General features: G+C 34.3%; 1 protein-coding gene across 2 annotated transcripts in view; it reads left to right on the forward strand.

Moving 5' to 3' along the window:
• The first annotated feature begins 1,853 nt into the window (after positions 1 to 1,853).
• LOC144967739 (uncharacterized) overlaps positions 1,854 to 14,429 on the forward strand; it is a 170,074-nt gene continuing 157,498 nt past the window's right edge. Inside the window, exons 1-2 of one of the 2 annotated variants that reach the window (XM_078905322.1) lie at positions 1,854 to 1,968; positions 10,897 to 11,586. In XM_078905322.1, coding sequence (XP_078761448.1) covers positions 11,433 to 11,586 — 154 coding nt within the window. In that variant the 5' untranslated portion in view covers positions 1,854 to 1,968; positions 10,897 to 11,432. Of the gene's footprint in view, positions 1,969 to 3,490; positions 3,581 to 10,896; positions 11,587 to 14,429 lie in introns of those variants that run through there. The other variant, XM_078905321.1, reaches the window with a different exon arrangement.

The following is a 14,429-nucleotide window of genomic DNA, read 5'->3' on the forward strand; positions in this document are numbered from 1 at the left end:
GGGTTTTTTTTGCTCCTAATTAATCGATTATCAAATTTAACCAGTTAACTGCCGTACTCTTCGCGAAGTTCCAGGTTTGAGTATTTTTACCAAGATGAGGGTCGTTTAAATCAACCGATATTTGAAGGAGGAGTTTTCTGGTCAAATTTTTAAGTACGAGTTTTTCTGGAGCACGATAGTGATCTGGTTAAAAACGTGATTTTCGTCAGTGTACTGCTTTGTAATAGAAAAAACAAACAAACAATAGTTCAGGTATACAAAGAACAATATTATTATTGCCGTTTATAGGGAAAAAAACTGGACAACCTCACAACATACAAAATATGTGGTGGACAGGTGTTGGGAGATAAATGTGTGGGGAATGCTTGGTCGCCGACCAGTGGAACCAGATGCTGCCTGGTAAGAGAGAGAGAGAGAGAGAGAGAGAGAGAGAGAGAGAGAGAGAGAGAGAGAGAGAGAGAGAGAGAGAGAGAGAGAGAGAGAATGTTAAACTGACAGATGGATATATAATAATTATATTATAGCTAGCTAGTTAGATAGATAGACAAATAGACAGATAGATATATAATAAGATAGATAAATAGATAGACATATATATATATATATATATATATATATATATATATATAGCTAGATAGCTAGATAGATAGATAGATAGATAGATAGATAGATAGATAGATAGATAGATAGATAGATAGATAGATAGATAGATAGATAGATAGATAGATAGATAAAATATTTCAAGAATAATTTTGTTCAACTTCTACAATATTGTTTCAAGCATTCACTGTTCTCAGAAAGTTGAAGTGAAAGCGAATGCTCGAAACAATGTTGTAGAAGATGAACAAAATTATACTTGAAATATTTATAAAAAAGCTCCTTTTATTAAAAAGTTGGTCACTAATATTTCATGCTTTTTGTTTTTATGCTATTATAGATTCTAGATAGATAAAAACTATTAAACTGGCATAACACTAATCCAATGGGAAAGAGGTACCACAGTGTCAAAATCTGGCTAAATCTTAAAGGAACATGAATATTGCTTTAATATGAGTAGGTCAATGGTTTCTTGAAAATTGCATTGGTCTTTCAAATCTAGACTCATCTAATATTTAAAATTATACATGAAAATATGATCAGGCAACATTATTTGCGGGCATTATCAGAGAAAAAGGTATATTATCAGTTAGAGGCATATTATAATAATGTAACATCGCGAAACAAACATGAACACCTAAAGCAATTAATAGTTGTGTTGTTAATATTCTGTCAAGTCGAAGGTTACCATAATATCAAATCTTAGGAATTAAATTAAATTAAATTGAGCTTTTATATAGCGCAATATCCACTAAACGTGCTCAAAGCGCTTTACAGGGGGTCCCTGGCCAATAGCAACACTAAACATGAAGGACGGGACATGACGCCTGTTAGGCGATATTACAATTTTTCGGACAGAGACAACGCTGTTGACGCCAGGTACTCATTTTACACCTGAGTACTGTGAGAGAATGTGAGTAAAGAGCCTTTTCCAATGACTCAACTATGCGCCGAGCGTGAGGCTCGAACCCAGGACCTTCCGATCCGAAAGCGAGTGTCATACTACTGGACCACATAGGAATTCTATACGAACAAAGTCATTCGTACTTGTCATGGAATTTGTCTTCTTTGATAAGACCACCGATGGCTAGTTCACACCATCTGCCTTTTATTAAGTAAAATAATTAAGTGGAAAAAACAAACAAACAAAAAAACAACAACAAAAACAAGACAAAACGAAATGCTGTATACACGAATACGATGAGAGATAATAGGGTCGTATTCAATTTATTGAAGGAGGAGATAATGGACAGATTGATTAAAGTTCCTTGGTATGTATGATATGCAGTCGGTGTTAATTTCAATGCATTAACTATATAATTATGTTCCCTGTTTTATTAATCCGTAGATGATGTTGCTGTGCATTGTGAAGTAAGCATGTTGTGATGATTATGTTATAATAAGATACACACATCTATATGCTAAATTATTATATTTGTTCGTGCAAGGTAAACCACTGACATTTCCATATTGTTGACATAAATATTTATTATCATTATTAATATTACAAACTTCGTTTAAACTAATCCATTAAGATTAGAATGGGACATCAGCCCATTAAAAATACAGAATGTTTTGGAATGATATATTTTCGTCAGAATAGCTCATGGAAATGGCAGTGATGATGGTAGAAGTGTTATTATCAGTATTAATGTTGGTACTGCTACTACCAATACTGTACTACTACTACTAACACTACTACTACTACTACTACTACTACTACTACTACTACTACTACTACTACTACTACTACTACTACTAGTAGTAGTACTACTACTACTACTACTACTACTACTACTACTACTACTACTACTTCTACTACTACTACTACTATTACTACTACTACTACTACTACTACTACAACTACTACTACTTCTATTACTACTACTACTACTACTACTACTACTACTACTACTACTACTACTACTACTACTACTACTACTACTACTACTACTTCTTCTTCTTCTACTACTACTACTACTACTACTACTACTACTACTACTTCTACTACTACTACTACTACTACTACTACTACTACTACTACTACTACTACTACTACTACTACTACTACTGCAACTACAACTACAACTACAACTACATTATAATAATGATAATAATAATTCTAACAACAATAATGAAATCAACAGTGTTAAGTTATAATCATAATATCTAATCTTTTCTCTTAAGCAACGCAAATTAACTGATGACACACTCATTCAATTTTGGGTGTGTTCCAAGAACTCGTTGTTTAAAAGGCCATACTGTCACTCTCAATGTTATTTAATATAATTTCCATAACTAAAATGACACATTGCCATTAATATATAGTTTCTATTCACTCATCCGTTCATCCATTATCTATCAATTCATTCTTCCAATCATCTGTTTTTGTTTGTTTGTTGCTATCATTTCACAGTCGTCACTTTTATCACTCATTCGATCATATATATTTCACACAGTCATACAACTATACATAATTTTAAAATCACGTATTGACTATTCACGCTTTATCTCTCTATTTACCGGCCATTTTCCGGATTTCCCCCAAAACTTCACACCCAACCTATACAAAAATATAATTGTTTCACTCAAACACAAAAGCTGTCATCTAGTTCTTTCTACTAGATGCATATTTTTTTTTGCTAAACGACCCCTTCAACACAGTGTTAATATACTTTAACTATAGCAAACATTTTTGTTCAAGTATGATTTAGATACAACACAAAATAGAATGACACAAAGGTTGGCTGGATCGTAATAAATGTGACGATTTTCCTATGGGTGGTAAGGAGAGGGTTAAAGCATCTATAATATATTCATGATATACATTCATTCATAGACAGATATATTCAATGCTTAACTTGTTGCTCATACCGTCTCAGTCTCATACATCGCCACACGTGCGTGGTCTGGTGACGAGACAAGTTGAGCTAGGCAGTGAGTTCTCATCTACTCACCCCTTCCTCCCGTCTTTGACACAACGGTGAGAATATTGTATAGGTTAATTATTACTTACGGCATATGAGTATAAGGGAAGCATTGTAAAAGGAATACTTACTAAACGAGTTTCGTTTATTGTTGTTCAACCGTATGTGGTTCTCCGACAGTTGCAAGTTTTAAATCAAATAGTTAAAGTAATATGTGAAGTTTTGTACATGGAAGTTTAATATCGCTTGCCGTGTATGGATTAGATCAAGGTGCACATATTTTCAGGTCTGATAACACGAACAAAATTATGGGCCTGATTAAACATTGTTTTAATGGACGATATTTGCGTTGGTTTAAGAGTATTTCCATTGCAACAATGAGACCATAATTATAATAGGGTTATCTGACCTGCAAATAAGTACACGTCGATCAATATTCATTGAAAACAGTTCATCTTTGTTTCATTTTTGTTTTTGACGATTCAAATAATTTCAGATTTTTTAAAAACACATATGGAATATGTCATTTTGGCAAAATGTGTATCTCTTTTGAAGGTATGTATTGGTTTACTATGTATAGGTAGTAGCACTTATTTTGTTGATATTACAAAAATGGGGTTTCAAGTTATAATACCGACGAGTAAGATAACCTCAATTACTTAAAATATCAGAGCAATCATTGAAATCGTGTATATTAAATATTCAACTTTATTGCCTACACCTGCATGTGAGATTATCATCAAAATTTTAGTTTGCGTTTCTCTGTGAAACCTCTCCATCTGTCCCTATTTCGTTCTGTCTGATGATAAAGAAATAATCCGAAACATCCACACCTGGTCATGAATTGTATCTGAAATTCTACCTTATCATTGTAGTCCATTGTCCGGGCTTTCTTCAAGCATCAATTGTTACATGATAAATGTTTATACGAAATTGTTAACCATATATTGCCATTGCACACACATACACGCACACACGTACACACACACACACACACACACACACACGCGCGCAAGCACACACACATAATTATATATATATATATATATATAAATATATATATATTTCAAATATATTTATATGGTTTTTGTTTTTATAATATATATATATATATATACATTGTTCAAACGGGTATATCTTCTAAAGTGTACACACACATATAAATACATAAATCTAATTTCAAGCAGAATTTACAAATCATCACATTTTAAACTTAAAATTAAAGGCGTGAGCGAAGTTCTAGCAAAACATGCGAAATTTTCACAATTCAAATATAAAACAAGTTTTGTAAATTCCACTCATATAATGTAGTGGTCTTAATGGTCAGTAGATCCACTATTTCCTCCAAACTGAAATCAATGTCCTGCTCCCAACATTATTGAATTGTTTCCTTCAGGGTCTCCTCAGTAAAAGGCGTTGTCAGGATAATTTTACTGTCAAAGAATTCTAAATGGAATCCATCTTATTCCAGTCCGGTGATTAGGGTGGCCATTTTTATTTTGGAGTTTATTTTTTTTTGTTTTCTTTCTTTTTTTTTAACAGATAAAATCACTGTTGTTCAATGTTTAATATTGTTGTGTGAGTTTATTGGAAATAAAATGTAGATTTATATGTAAATGTAAATTTCGATGAAAATGTAGAGTATACATAAATTATTTTTCTTCAGACATGTCATAGCAACTCGAATCATGTGAAAGGATAAGTTGTGTCAAGATAAGCAATTAATTGAATCGTGAAAATCTTAAGGGGGGGGGGGGGGTGTAATATTTTTTATTATACAAGTTGCCATTGTTTAATTATTTTTTTTGGTATTAATCAAAATGGTCGACTATTTTAGTCTTGGGGACATTTCACATACATTTACTTTTCACTGAATGTCTCACTACGTGAACGGCAAGTTTGAAAACAATATAGAAAGTTGCTGTAGGTACGAAGTAAATAGATAATGAAGAACTTATTCGGTATCAAATTCATGGCATAAAAACGAGACTTACGTAAATATTGGTTGATTTTGTTGTTGTTGTTACACTTCTGGCGCAGTGATTCTTACTACATGTCCTTTAATGTTTAATATATGTATAGATTAAATTAGTCATTTTCCGTGCGAGCGTTACATTAACATTTTGTTAAAAATCTGGGAAAACACACTTTCATCGAATTATATTATAATATGATTGAAAGTGAAATCTGTTGATGCTTTTCCGATAAGACTACGGCGAGGTGCACATATTTTGCAGGTCTGATGGTCGAAAGGCTTAAATTAACGGTATTGCGCTAATTCTTATCTTATCTTATCGTATCTTATCTTACTAAAGGCTTAATACATGAATTATCCTTTAAATGCCTTATACAATAGTTTATAATTACAGAATTTCATATAGCTTGCATTGTATCATTCACAGACAGTTTTAGACAACTTTGAATTCTAGCATAACAATTATTCCAAAACAATTTGGGTTATCCGACCTGCAAAAAAGTACGCGTCGGACCACAGGGAATAGACCAAGTGTGTACTTATTTACAAGCCTGACAACTATTATGGACTTAACGTTTGGAATGGAAATACTCATCTCAAATAATACAGCAAATAATTATCCGTTGCAACAATGTTAAATGTTCGGTTATCAGATTGTTTTTAAAAATGTAGAACGGAGTCTTTCAAAATCCGAAGTCACAAAAACATTTAGAGGTTTAAAGATTTCGTCTTGTTTCGTGTATGTGCACAAAAACATTTAGAGGTTTAAAGATTTCGTCTTGTTTCGTGTACGTGCACAAAAACATTTAGAGGTTTAAAGATTTCGTCTTGTTTCGTGTATGTGCACAAAAACATTTAGAGGTTTAAAGATTTCGTCTTGTTTCGTGTACGTGCACAAAAACATTTAGAGGTTTAAAGATTTCGTCTTGTTTCGTGTATGTGCACAAAAACATTTAGAGGTTTAAAGATTTCGTCTTGTTTCGTGTATGTGCACAAAAACATTTAGAGGTTTAAAGATTTCGTCTTGTTTCGTGTATGTGCACAAAAACATTTAGAGGTTTAAAGATTTCGTCTTGTTTCGTGTATGTGCACAAAAACATTTAGAGGTTTAAAGATTTCGTCTTGTTTCGTGTATGTGCACAAAAACATTTAGAGGTTTAAAGATTTCGTCTTGTTTCGTGTATGTGTACGGTTGATATGGGGGAGAGGGGGGGGGGGGCAAACAGGTGAAAATATTACCTTAGCGCATTACATTAATCAATGTTTATTGACGTTTTAGTCTACCAAAAACATTTTCCTCTTTTTGGTCACACAAATTTTACTCTTAGAATCGTTCGATATTGAATTTTTAAATCTCTAATTTGTAAAAAAAAAAAAAAAAATTAAAAAAAAAAATTATATCCTGACACTTCATTGAAATCTCGGATTGGTTTAAAACGTTCTGGCAATTTGTTTGAGGGCGTGGGACGACGTGTGCTTATTTGCAGGTCTGTCTGACAACCCATATTTTTATGGGTCCGTTGTTGTAATGGAAATACTCTCAAACCAACGCTAGATAGAGTCCATTACAACGATGCTGTATCAAGCCCATAATTACGTACGGGTATCAGACCTGCCAGGGTGGGATGTAATCAATCTTAACTCACTCAATCCTAGGGATTTTTTCTACTTTTCAAAACTGGAAATTTTTAAAATTAAAAATGAGCATGTGCATATAGATAGTTTTATTCAACTATCATTAACATGAAAAAACTAAAAACATTAGCTTTGATACTACGCCTAGAGATGAAGTGAGTAGAAAAGTGCCAGAAGACAATAGAGAATAACATTTTTTTTCGCGGCGGTGATGGGGGTTTGAACCCGCGACCTTACTGGTACGACAACTCCGCCTGGCCGGGGAGAGCGTGACTCTACGCATGAGCTATCCACGATCCCGCGGGTTCAAACCCCCATCCCCTCCGCGAAACATTTTTTAATTCTCTATTGTCTTCTGGCACTTTCCTACTCACTTCATCTCTTGTTGTTATCAACATAAGTGCCTGCTCCACTCACTTTTCTGAATTAAAGATACTACGCCTATAATTTGTCTCATACAAATGTAATAAATAGGCATGGGGTAAAAGTAACCTGGGTAAACTACGGATATAGTCGGTGTTAGGGTTGAGTGAGTTAAGAGGACGTAAAAGATTTCGGGCCAAAATTGAAAGTAAAGAAATGTATTTTATTAGATTACGTCACTACACATTATCTTAATGTACCATCATTATGGAATGGTAATGTGTTGAATTAAGAAATGATAACCAATAATTTGTATAATTTGCTATAAAGAGCTCGAGTTTATCTTTCGTTGAATTTATATATCATTTTGGTGTGTGCACATGTGTGTTTGTTGTGTGTGTTTGTGTTTGTCTTTGAGTATGTATGTAATTATGCATGCATGCATGTATGTATGTATGTATGTATGTATGTATGTATGTATGTATGTATGTATGTATGTATGTATGTATGTATGTATGTATGTATGTATGTATCATCATCATTATCATCGTCATCAACACTGATATCATTATTACCTCTGGGACATTCTGTGGCGGAGTCTGAAACTTCACTGTTCAAATTAATACTCCAGCTCTATACATTGTACATTATTTTAGGAAATGGTATTATGTCAATGAATATGTTACCCTTGTTACATTATCATGTATATTTCCTGAAATAAACAATTTTGAATTATGTATGTATGTATGTATGTATGTATGTATGTATGTATTTATGTATGTATGTATGTATGTATGTATGTATGTATGTATGTATGTATGTATGTATGTATGTATGTATGTATGCATGTATGCATGTATGCATGTCTTGTGTGCGCGCGCGCTCGTATGTGTTTGTGCGTTTGTGCGTGTATGTGTGTGTTTGGATTTGATAGATCAACATTTCCAAGTGTCAATGCAATTTGATACAAACCTCTTTAATTGCTTTATTCAGTTAAAACAAAAACTCTTGAATTCATTACAGATCTAAAAGGGTGGTCAGATAAACAGTAGAAGTATTATAATAGAGCACAAATTCTCTCAAACATTTCAATTTAAAAAATAATTTTAGATTGTGGAGATGAGAAAAAAGGTAACAAAAATGTTGAAACTTTTTGTTTTGAAGTAGACCTAAATACAATACAGATAATATTCAGGCTATCTATTCCGAAGATTGGGGCCAGCATCGCTCAGCGGTACGGCCTTTGATTCGTACTCGAAAGGTACCGAGCTCGATCATTCGCCGTTGCGCTGTATGGCCTTGAGCAAGTCACCTCGCCTTTGCTCACTGTGCGGCGCTGCACTGCGGCTGACGCCTGGGTTATTCCAGTCTTCCCTTGGAATAGACAATGAAGACAAATTTTTCCTGTGGGATGAATAAAGCGAATTTTATTTATTTATCAATAACTAATATTTAAAAAATTGAAAACAAAATTGAGCTTTTATATAGGGCAATATCCACTCAAAGCGCTTTACAAGGGATCCCTGGCCAATAATATAAAGTTAAAAAAAAATTTTAGAGCGTCAATCTCCACCGAACGTGTCTAGTGGCGCTTGACAAAACATTGTTGCTATGAAATATTTATTATTCTAATTTTAAAAAAAGAAAATAATCGGTAGATTAATACATGAAACCAATTCTTGGTGCCAGGTAGTGTAAAAACCTTGTAAATGAACCCACCACCTCGATGTTAATAAAAAAAAATGGCGATACTAAGAGTCCAATTACAAAAAAAAATCACGTGTGGAACTACGGATGACTATTCTGATAACAAAGATATAACATGGAATCCTTACTTAAGCCGTTAACAAATACAAATAGAGAAAACTGTTATCAATACATCGTGTTGAGATAAAATTTGGCAAAAGTTTATTAAGTATTTATTTTCAAGCTGCTATGTTCATTTTTATGCGGGTGCTTTATAACTTCCACAACTTTTCAATGCATGGAAGTTACAAAGAGAATTTAACGGTTTTTAAAGCCTGTTAGCTCTTAAACGACACGATTGCTTTCATAATATACTTTTATATTGCGTAATATTTCTCCTGGTTTAGAGCTGTTTGTATACTTACTTCTGAATCACAGTTCGACATTAAGTCAAACACAACACAGTGTCGTGTCAGAAACAAAAGATAAGAAGGATTATATTAACTTTTCCTTCTCCTGAGCTGTGTACTGTCTGTGTTTTGGATAGGTCATCGTAAATCAAATGATTAAACCACGAAAACTGCAGTGGAGATTTTTTTATACCGGCGTGTCTTTATCAGTAGATAGATATCTTTACTTTTTTTTTATGAAATAGACCACATTAATAACACGGAAGTGTCAATACCGAGTGGCAGATAAGATCAATAATATATTTTCACTTATATTATCTCTGTGTTGTTTTGATAGATATGTAAGACTTTACTTGTGGATTATTTATTGAATAACAACTTGGGCTGTATATAGCGCAATATACACTCATTGCGCTCAAAGCGCTTTACCTGGGATCTCAAGCCGACAGCTGCTGTTTCTGCAACATTGAACTTGTACTGGTAGCATGATAAAGGTTGCCTGTTAGACGCTATTATGAAATTATTTCGACAGAATCAACGCTGTTACCAGTCAGGTTCACTTTTTACACATGAATGCGATGAGAGTTAACAACTTTTTCCAAGGACTCAACTTCGCATTATTTTTTACTTTTTAAATGATATGACTTGGATATATGTTTACAATATTTGATGATTGAATATTTATGTTGAATTTATTTACATTATTGTTGTAATGGAGAATATTTGAGGGATTACGATTTAATCAAAACAATGTGTGCTTTTGGACAAGTAAATGAGTTCATGAAGGTGAGATTTTAACAAGCTATTTAATGATTCTTGCCTGTTTATCTGGCATTTTTGTTGGGATCAACTTTTTGAACAAAAAAAAACAAAACAAAAACCCCACAAAAACCCAAAACAAAAAAATCCCAACAAAACAATAACAAAGAAAACCCCCCAAAAAACCCCAATAAGCAAAACAAAACAAACAAGACACCCCCCCCCCCGTCCAAAAAAACTCCCAATACCCCCCCCCCACAAACCCAAAAAAATTACAGACCATAAAGTTAATAAAAGTATAAATTATTGATTTGGATTCTCTGAGGAAATGAATATATTTTCTTCAACTGGAAGAAAATTCGAATGATTTACAATTTTGATTATTCTATTAACTTCATGGTCTGTAAATTTTCTTTTTTTTTAGATCAGATCATCACCGACAGAATACATTTATGTTTGTACCCCCCCCCCACCTCCCCCACCCATTTGGTCCCTGGGACTAACGACTTACATATAAATTAACAACATTCAATTCCAATTTCAGAATCAACATTTTTAACTTGAGTTGTCCTTGCTAAACTTTGATATCAACTCCAGCAATAGGAAAGAAAAAAACACGCCATGAATAATGATTTCATCTCTCAACATCGACAACCTGACAACTGCTTCGATTTGAAATCGAAACTAGAAACCCCCACTGCAACGTGGACAGCGAGAGACACATCGCGTGATTCAATCAAAAACGTATTAAACCAATTTCAGACCACAATTTCATCTCTGCCTTACAATTTCTTGGACGTGTGTGCAGACTGCTGATCAACTTGTCATCGATTTTGTTAGAGCGTGTCTCTCTTCGGAGCAAAACAATAATAAAATAGCATTATTAGCACGAATTAAATAGGTCATTATAGTCTACGATACTAACAAAATCAGGCCATCATCAACATCACCATCACGTATGATTATAGACACTGATCTCCATCGATACCAAATCGCTATGAACACGTATCATTATTCGAAGTTGTGGCAAGTCACTAACTCTTATAGCGGAACCGGAAAAGTCAATTGGCGGAAGTCGGGATGGAAGCGGCCATAACTCCGCACAGCGGTAGCAGTAGCTCTGCAGAGGAGAACGGGTCTGCCAGGATACGTGCTTACAGTCGTGCCAAAACTCACTATTTTATTTTCGTTGGGATAATGATTAGTGTGACGATCATCGTCATTGTTGTTTGTGGTAAGTACGCATTTTTAAATTTTATTTTTCTACTTTCTGAGAGTAGGGTTTCAAAGTTTTTGTTCCTGTATCTATGTGTGCGTATATTTTTTTAATGCGTATTATAGCTATAAATGTGCGTATGCTTATTAATTTATGTGTACCTGTTTCGATGCGGGTGTGTGTGTTTCGGTTTGTTTTTATTGGTCAATTAAAAAAAAAACACCTCTTTTTTTAAATCGACCCTATCTATATTAAAGTGGAAAAAGATCTGAATAGTTATCTGATCTTTTACTGTTTGTACATGTCTTTATAAAAGTTAATTTGTATGTGTGTGTGTGTGTGTGTCTGTGTGTGTGTGTTGGTGTGTGTATGTGTGTGTATGTGTGTGTATAGTTGTCTATATGTATATGGGCTCAGCTGCATGTTTGTGAATATGATTTGTTTTCTTTTCTTTATATTTTTTTTTGTTTTATTGAAATTCATTCCTAAATTATGAGTAAAAAAAAAGAACTCCTTACAAGTTTTGTATTGTTTTTGTCCTTTCTCATCTACTTGTTTCTAGGAGTTTATCGGCATTTTTGGAAGATCCGTGTTATGCTATAAAAGGTCCGTGTTTTGCTATAAAAGCCAAAACATTGCAATGAATCCTTGTTATTGAAGTCCTTCAGAGCCATAAGGTTCATGGAGCTGGAGATTATCCCGGTGACTATAGCGTTAACCGGAAAGCAGCAACTGCTTGCTACCCTTTGGATAGGACGGCAATCTATCGCAAAGTATTTTCTGCCAGATGCAATAGACCCAGTTGCTCACTTACTTCTGCGTGGACAGGGACGTCAGAAAAAAATATTTCGACTTCACCTGACCGGTTTCTTTCGATTGGTGTCTTTTTCTTTTCTCTGAAAGAACAAAACAAATCTAGCCCCTTTTGATCATTTAAAGCCACTGTCCGGCTTTGTGGTATAACACTTGCCTTCGTACAGGGAGGTCCTGTGTTCGAGTTCCACTCTAAGCGGCGCAAAGTTGAGTTCTTGGAAAAGGCTCTTCATTCACATTCTCTCAACCGTACTCCGGTGTAAAATTAGTACCTGACCATTAACGACGTTGTCTCTATTGAAAAGAAATATTATGACATCGCTTTACAGATGTCATGTCTCGTCTTACTTGTTAAGTGTTGCTGTTGGCTTGAACCCCTTTTAAAGGGCTTTGAGTACGTTTAGTGGATATTGCGCTATATAAGTGCTCAAGTATAAGTACTAAGGCTAACGCTTGAGTTAACCTCGGGGTTTTCTTTGAAATAGACCCTAAAGAAAAACTTTACGGGATATGTGATAAATAAAGGGGCGGTAATTCAATTTATGTACCTACTTTGAAATTGGGTGAGGTTGATCGTTGAATTGGGTCCTAGACGTGTATTGTAACGAATTCTAGAAATAATGAAAACGCGTGTCCTAAATTTTAATTTCATACCTACCGATCTACATACTACCTGTAAATTGACAAATTGACGTGTTCTTGATAAACCAGGGGAAAGTGTGTAAGGTGTAATTCGAATATATTATTGTGGGTATAGAAACAACGATAGATTTTAAAAAAAAAGAAAAGATTCTCTCATTTATCTTAACACATGAAACGCTTTGAATTCTTTTTTTCTCTCTTCATATCCAGCCCCACCCCCCACATATTTAAAGTAAAACAAACAATCTTTAATCCTTTTTCTTTCATGTTCATATTTATTTTTCCTCGTCTTTGTACCTTGAAGATGTTTTACATCTATCAAATGTTAATCAAAGCAGTCCTAACCTCTTACTATCACAGAATCAATCAAGATTTCGGGTTTTTGAAATTTGATCTAAGGCGATATTTTAAATGAAGACAACTATTACGTGAGAGGGATTTGACCTGAAGAAAATCCCAAAATTCGGTAAATTGTTCATCTAATTGAAAGCACAATGTATTACTAAAATTTAGTGTTAGAAAGCAACAACTTTTTATTAAGTGGAGTTCATTGGTTTGGCCATTCCCATTTACATTGCTTCCTTGCCCAAAAATATCAAAATCATCATCATCATCATCATCATCATCATCATCATCATCATCATCATCATCATCATCATCATCATCACCATCATCATCATCATCATCAATCCCATGATCTGATAATCGTCGGGGGGATACACGGGATGCAGATCTCACCACTTTCCGCCATTTTTCTCTATTGTTGGCCTTCTCTAAGAATTCCCCGATCTTCATTCCCCCGGGGAACTCCAGCGGTAAACGCAGTCTTTAATCTACCGGGGCACGACCGATCCGGCATGTCAAGTGTTGTGTTTCTTTCTGTCCACCATGAATCCTTTTGATGGACTCAGTGCCGCCCATCTCCTCTCCAAGCTAGATAGACTAATACACACCGAAACATTAATGTCATTGAACTTGATTGTTTATGGCTTTCATTACAACCTATTATTGTAAAAGAATAGAGGAGGCTACCAATTGGATTAAATAGTCTGATGTCACGGCGACCTATAGTGGTTCTAAACAAAGAAAATCGGTACTTTTTATTCTTCATGCTGGCTAGAACTTTTCATATGTCATGTGATCAGAATGTGTAAAAGTCAAAACATGATCAGATTTATAATGCTTTTTCCCCCTCTAGATACGCTTTTATGCTCGTCGGAGAAATATTTCATAAGGGCGTCCGCAAATTGTCCCGATAGTTTCGAGCCAGTTACTAAGTTACCATGCGTCATTACGAGGGAAGTGACGTTACGACTGTTGAAGCGTATTGTCGATATAAAATAACAAACTCGAACCGTTTCGGCCAAAACGGCGTTTACTCTTTATTTGTATCTTTATAAAAGTCA

Source organism: Berghia stephanieae, chromosome 3 (genome assembly GCF_034508935.2).
Source record: "Berghia stephanieae isolate SIO BIC M18660-M18661 chromosome 3, UCSD_Bste_1.3, whole genome shotgun sequence".
NCBI classification, from domain to species: domain Eukaryota; kingdom Metazoa; phylum Mollusca; class Gastropoda; order Nudibranchia; family Aeolidiidae; genus Berghia; species Berghia stephanieae.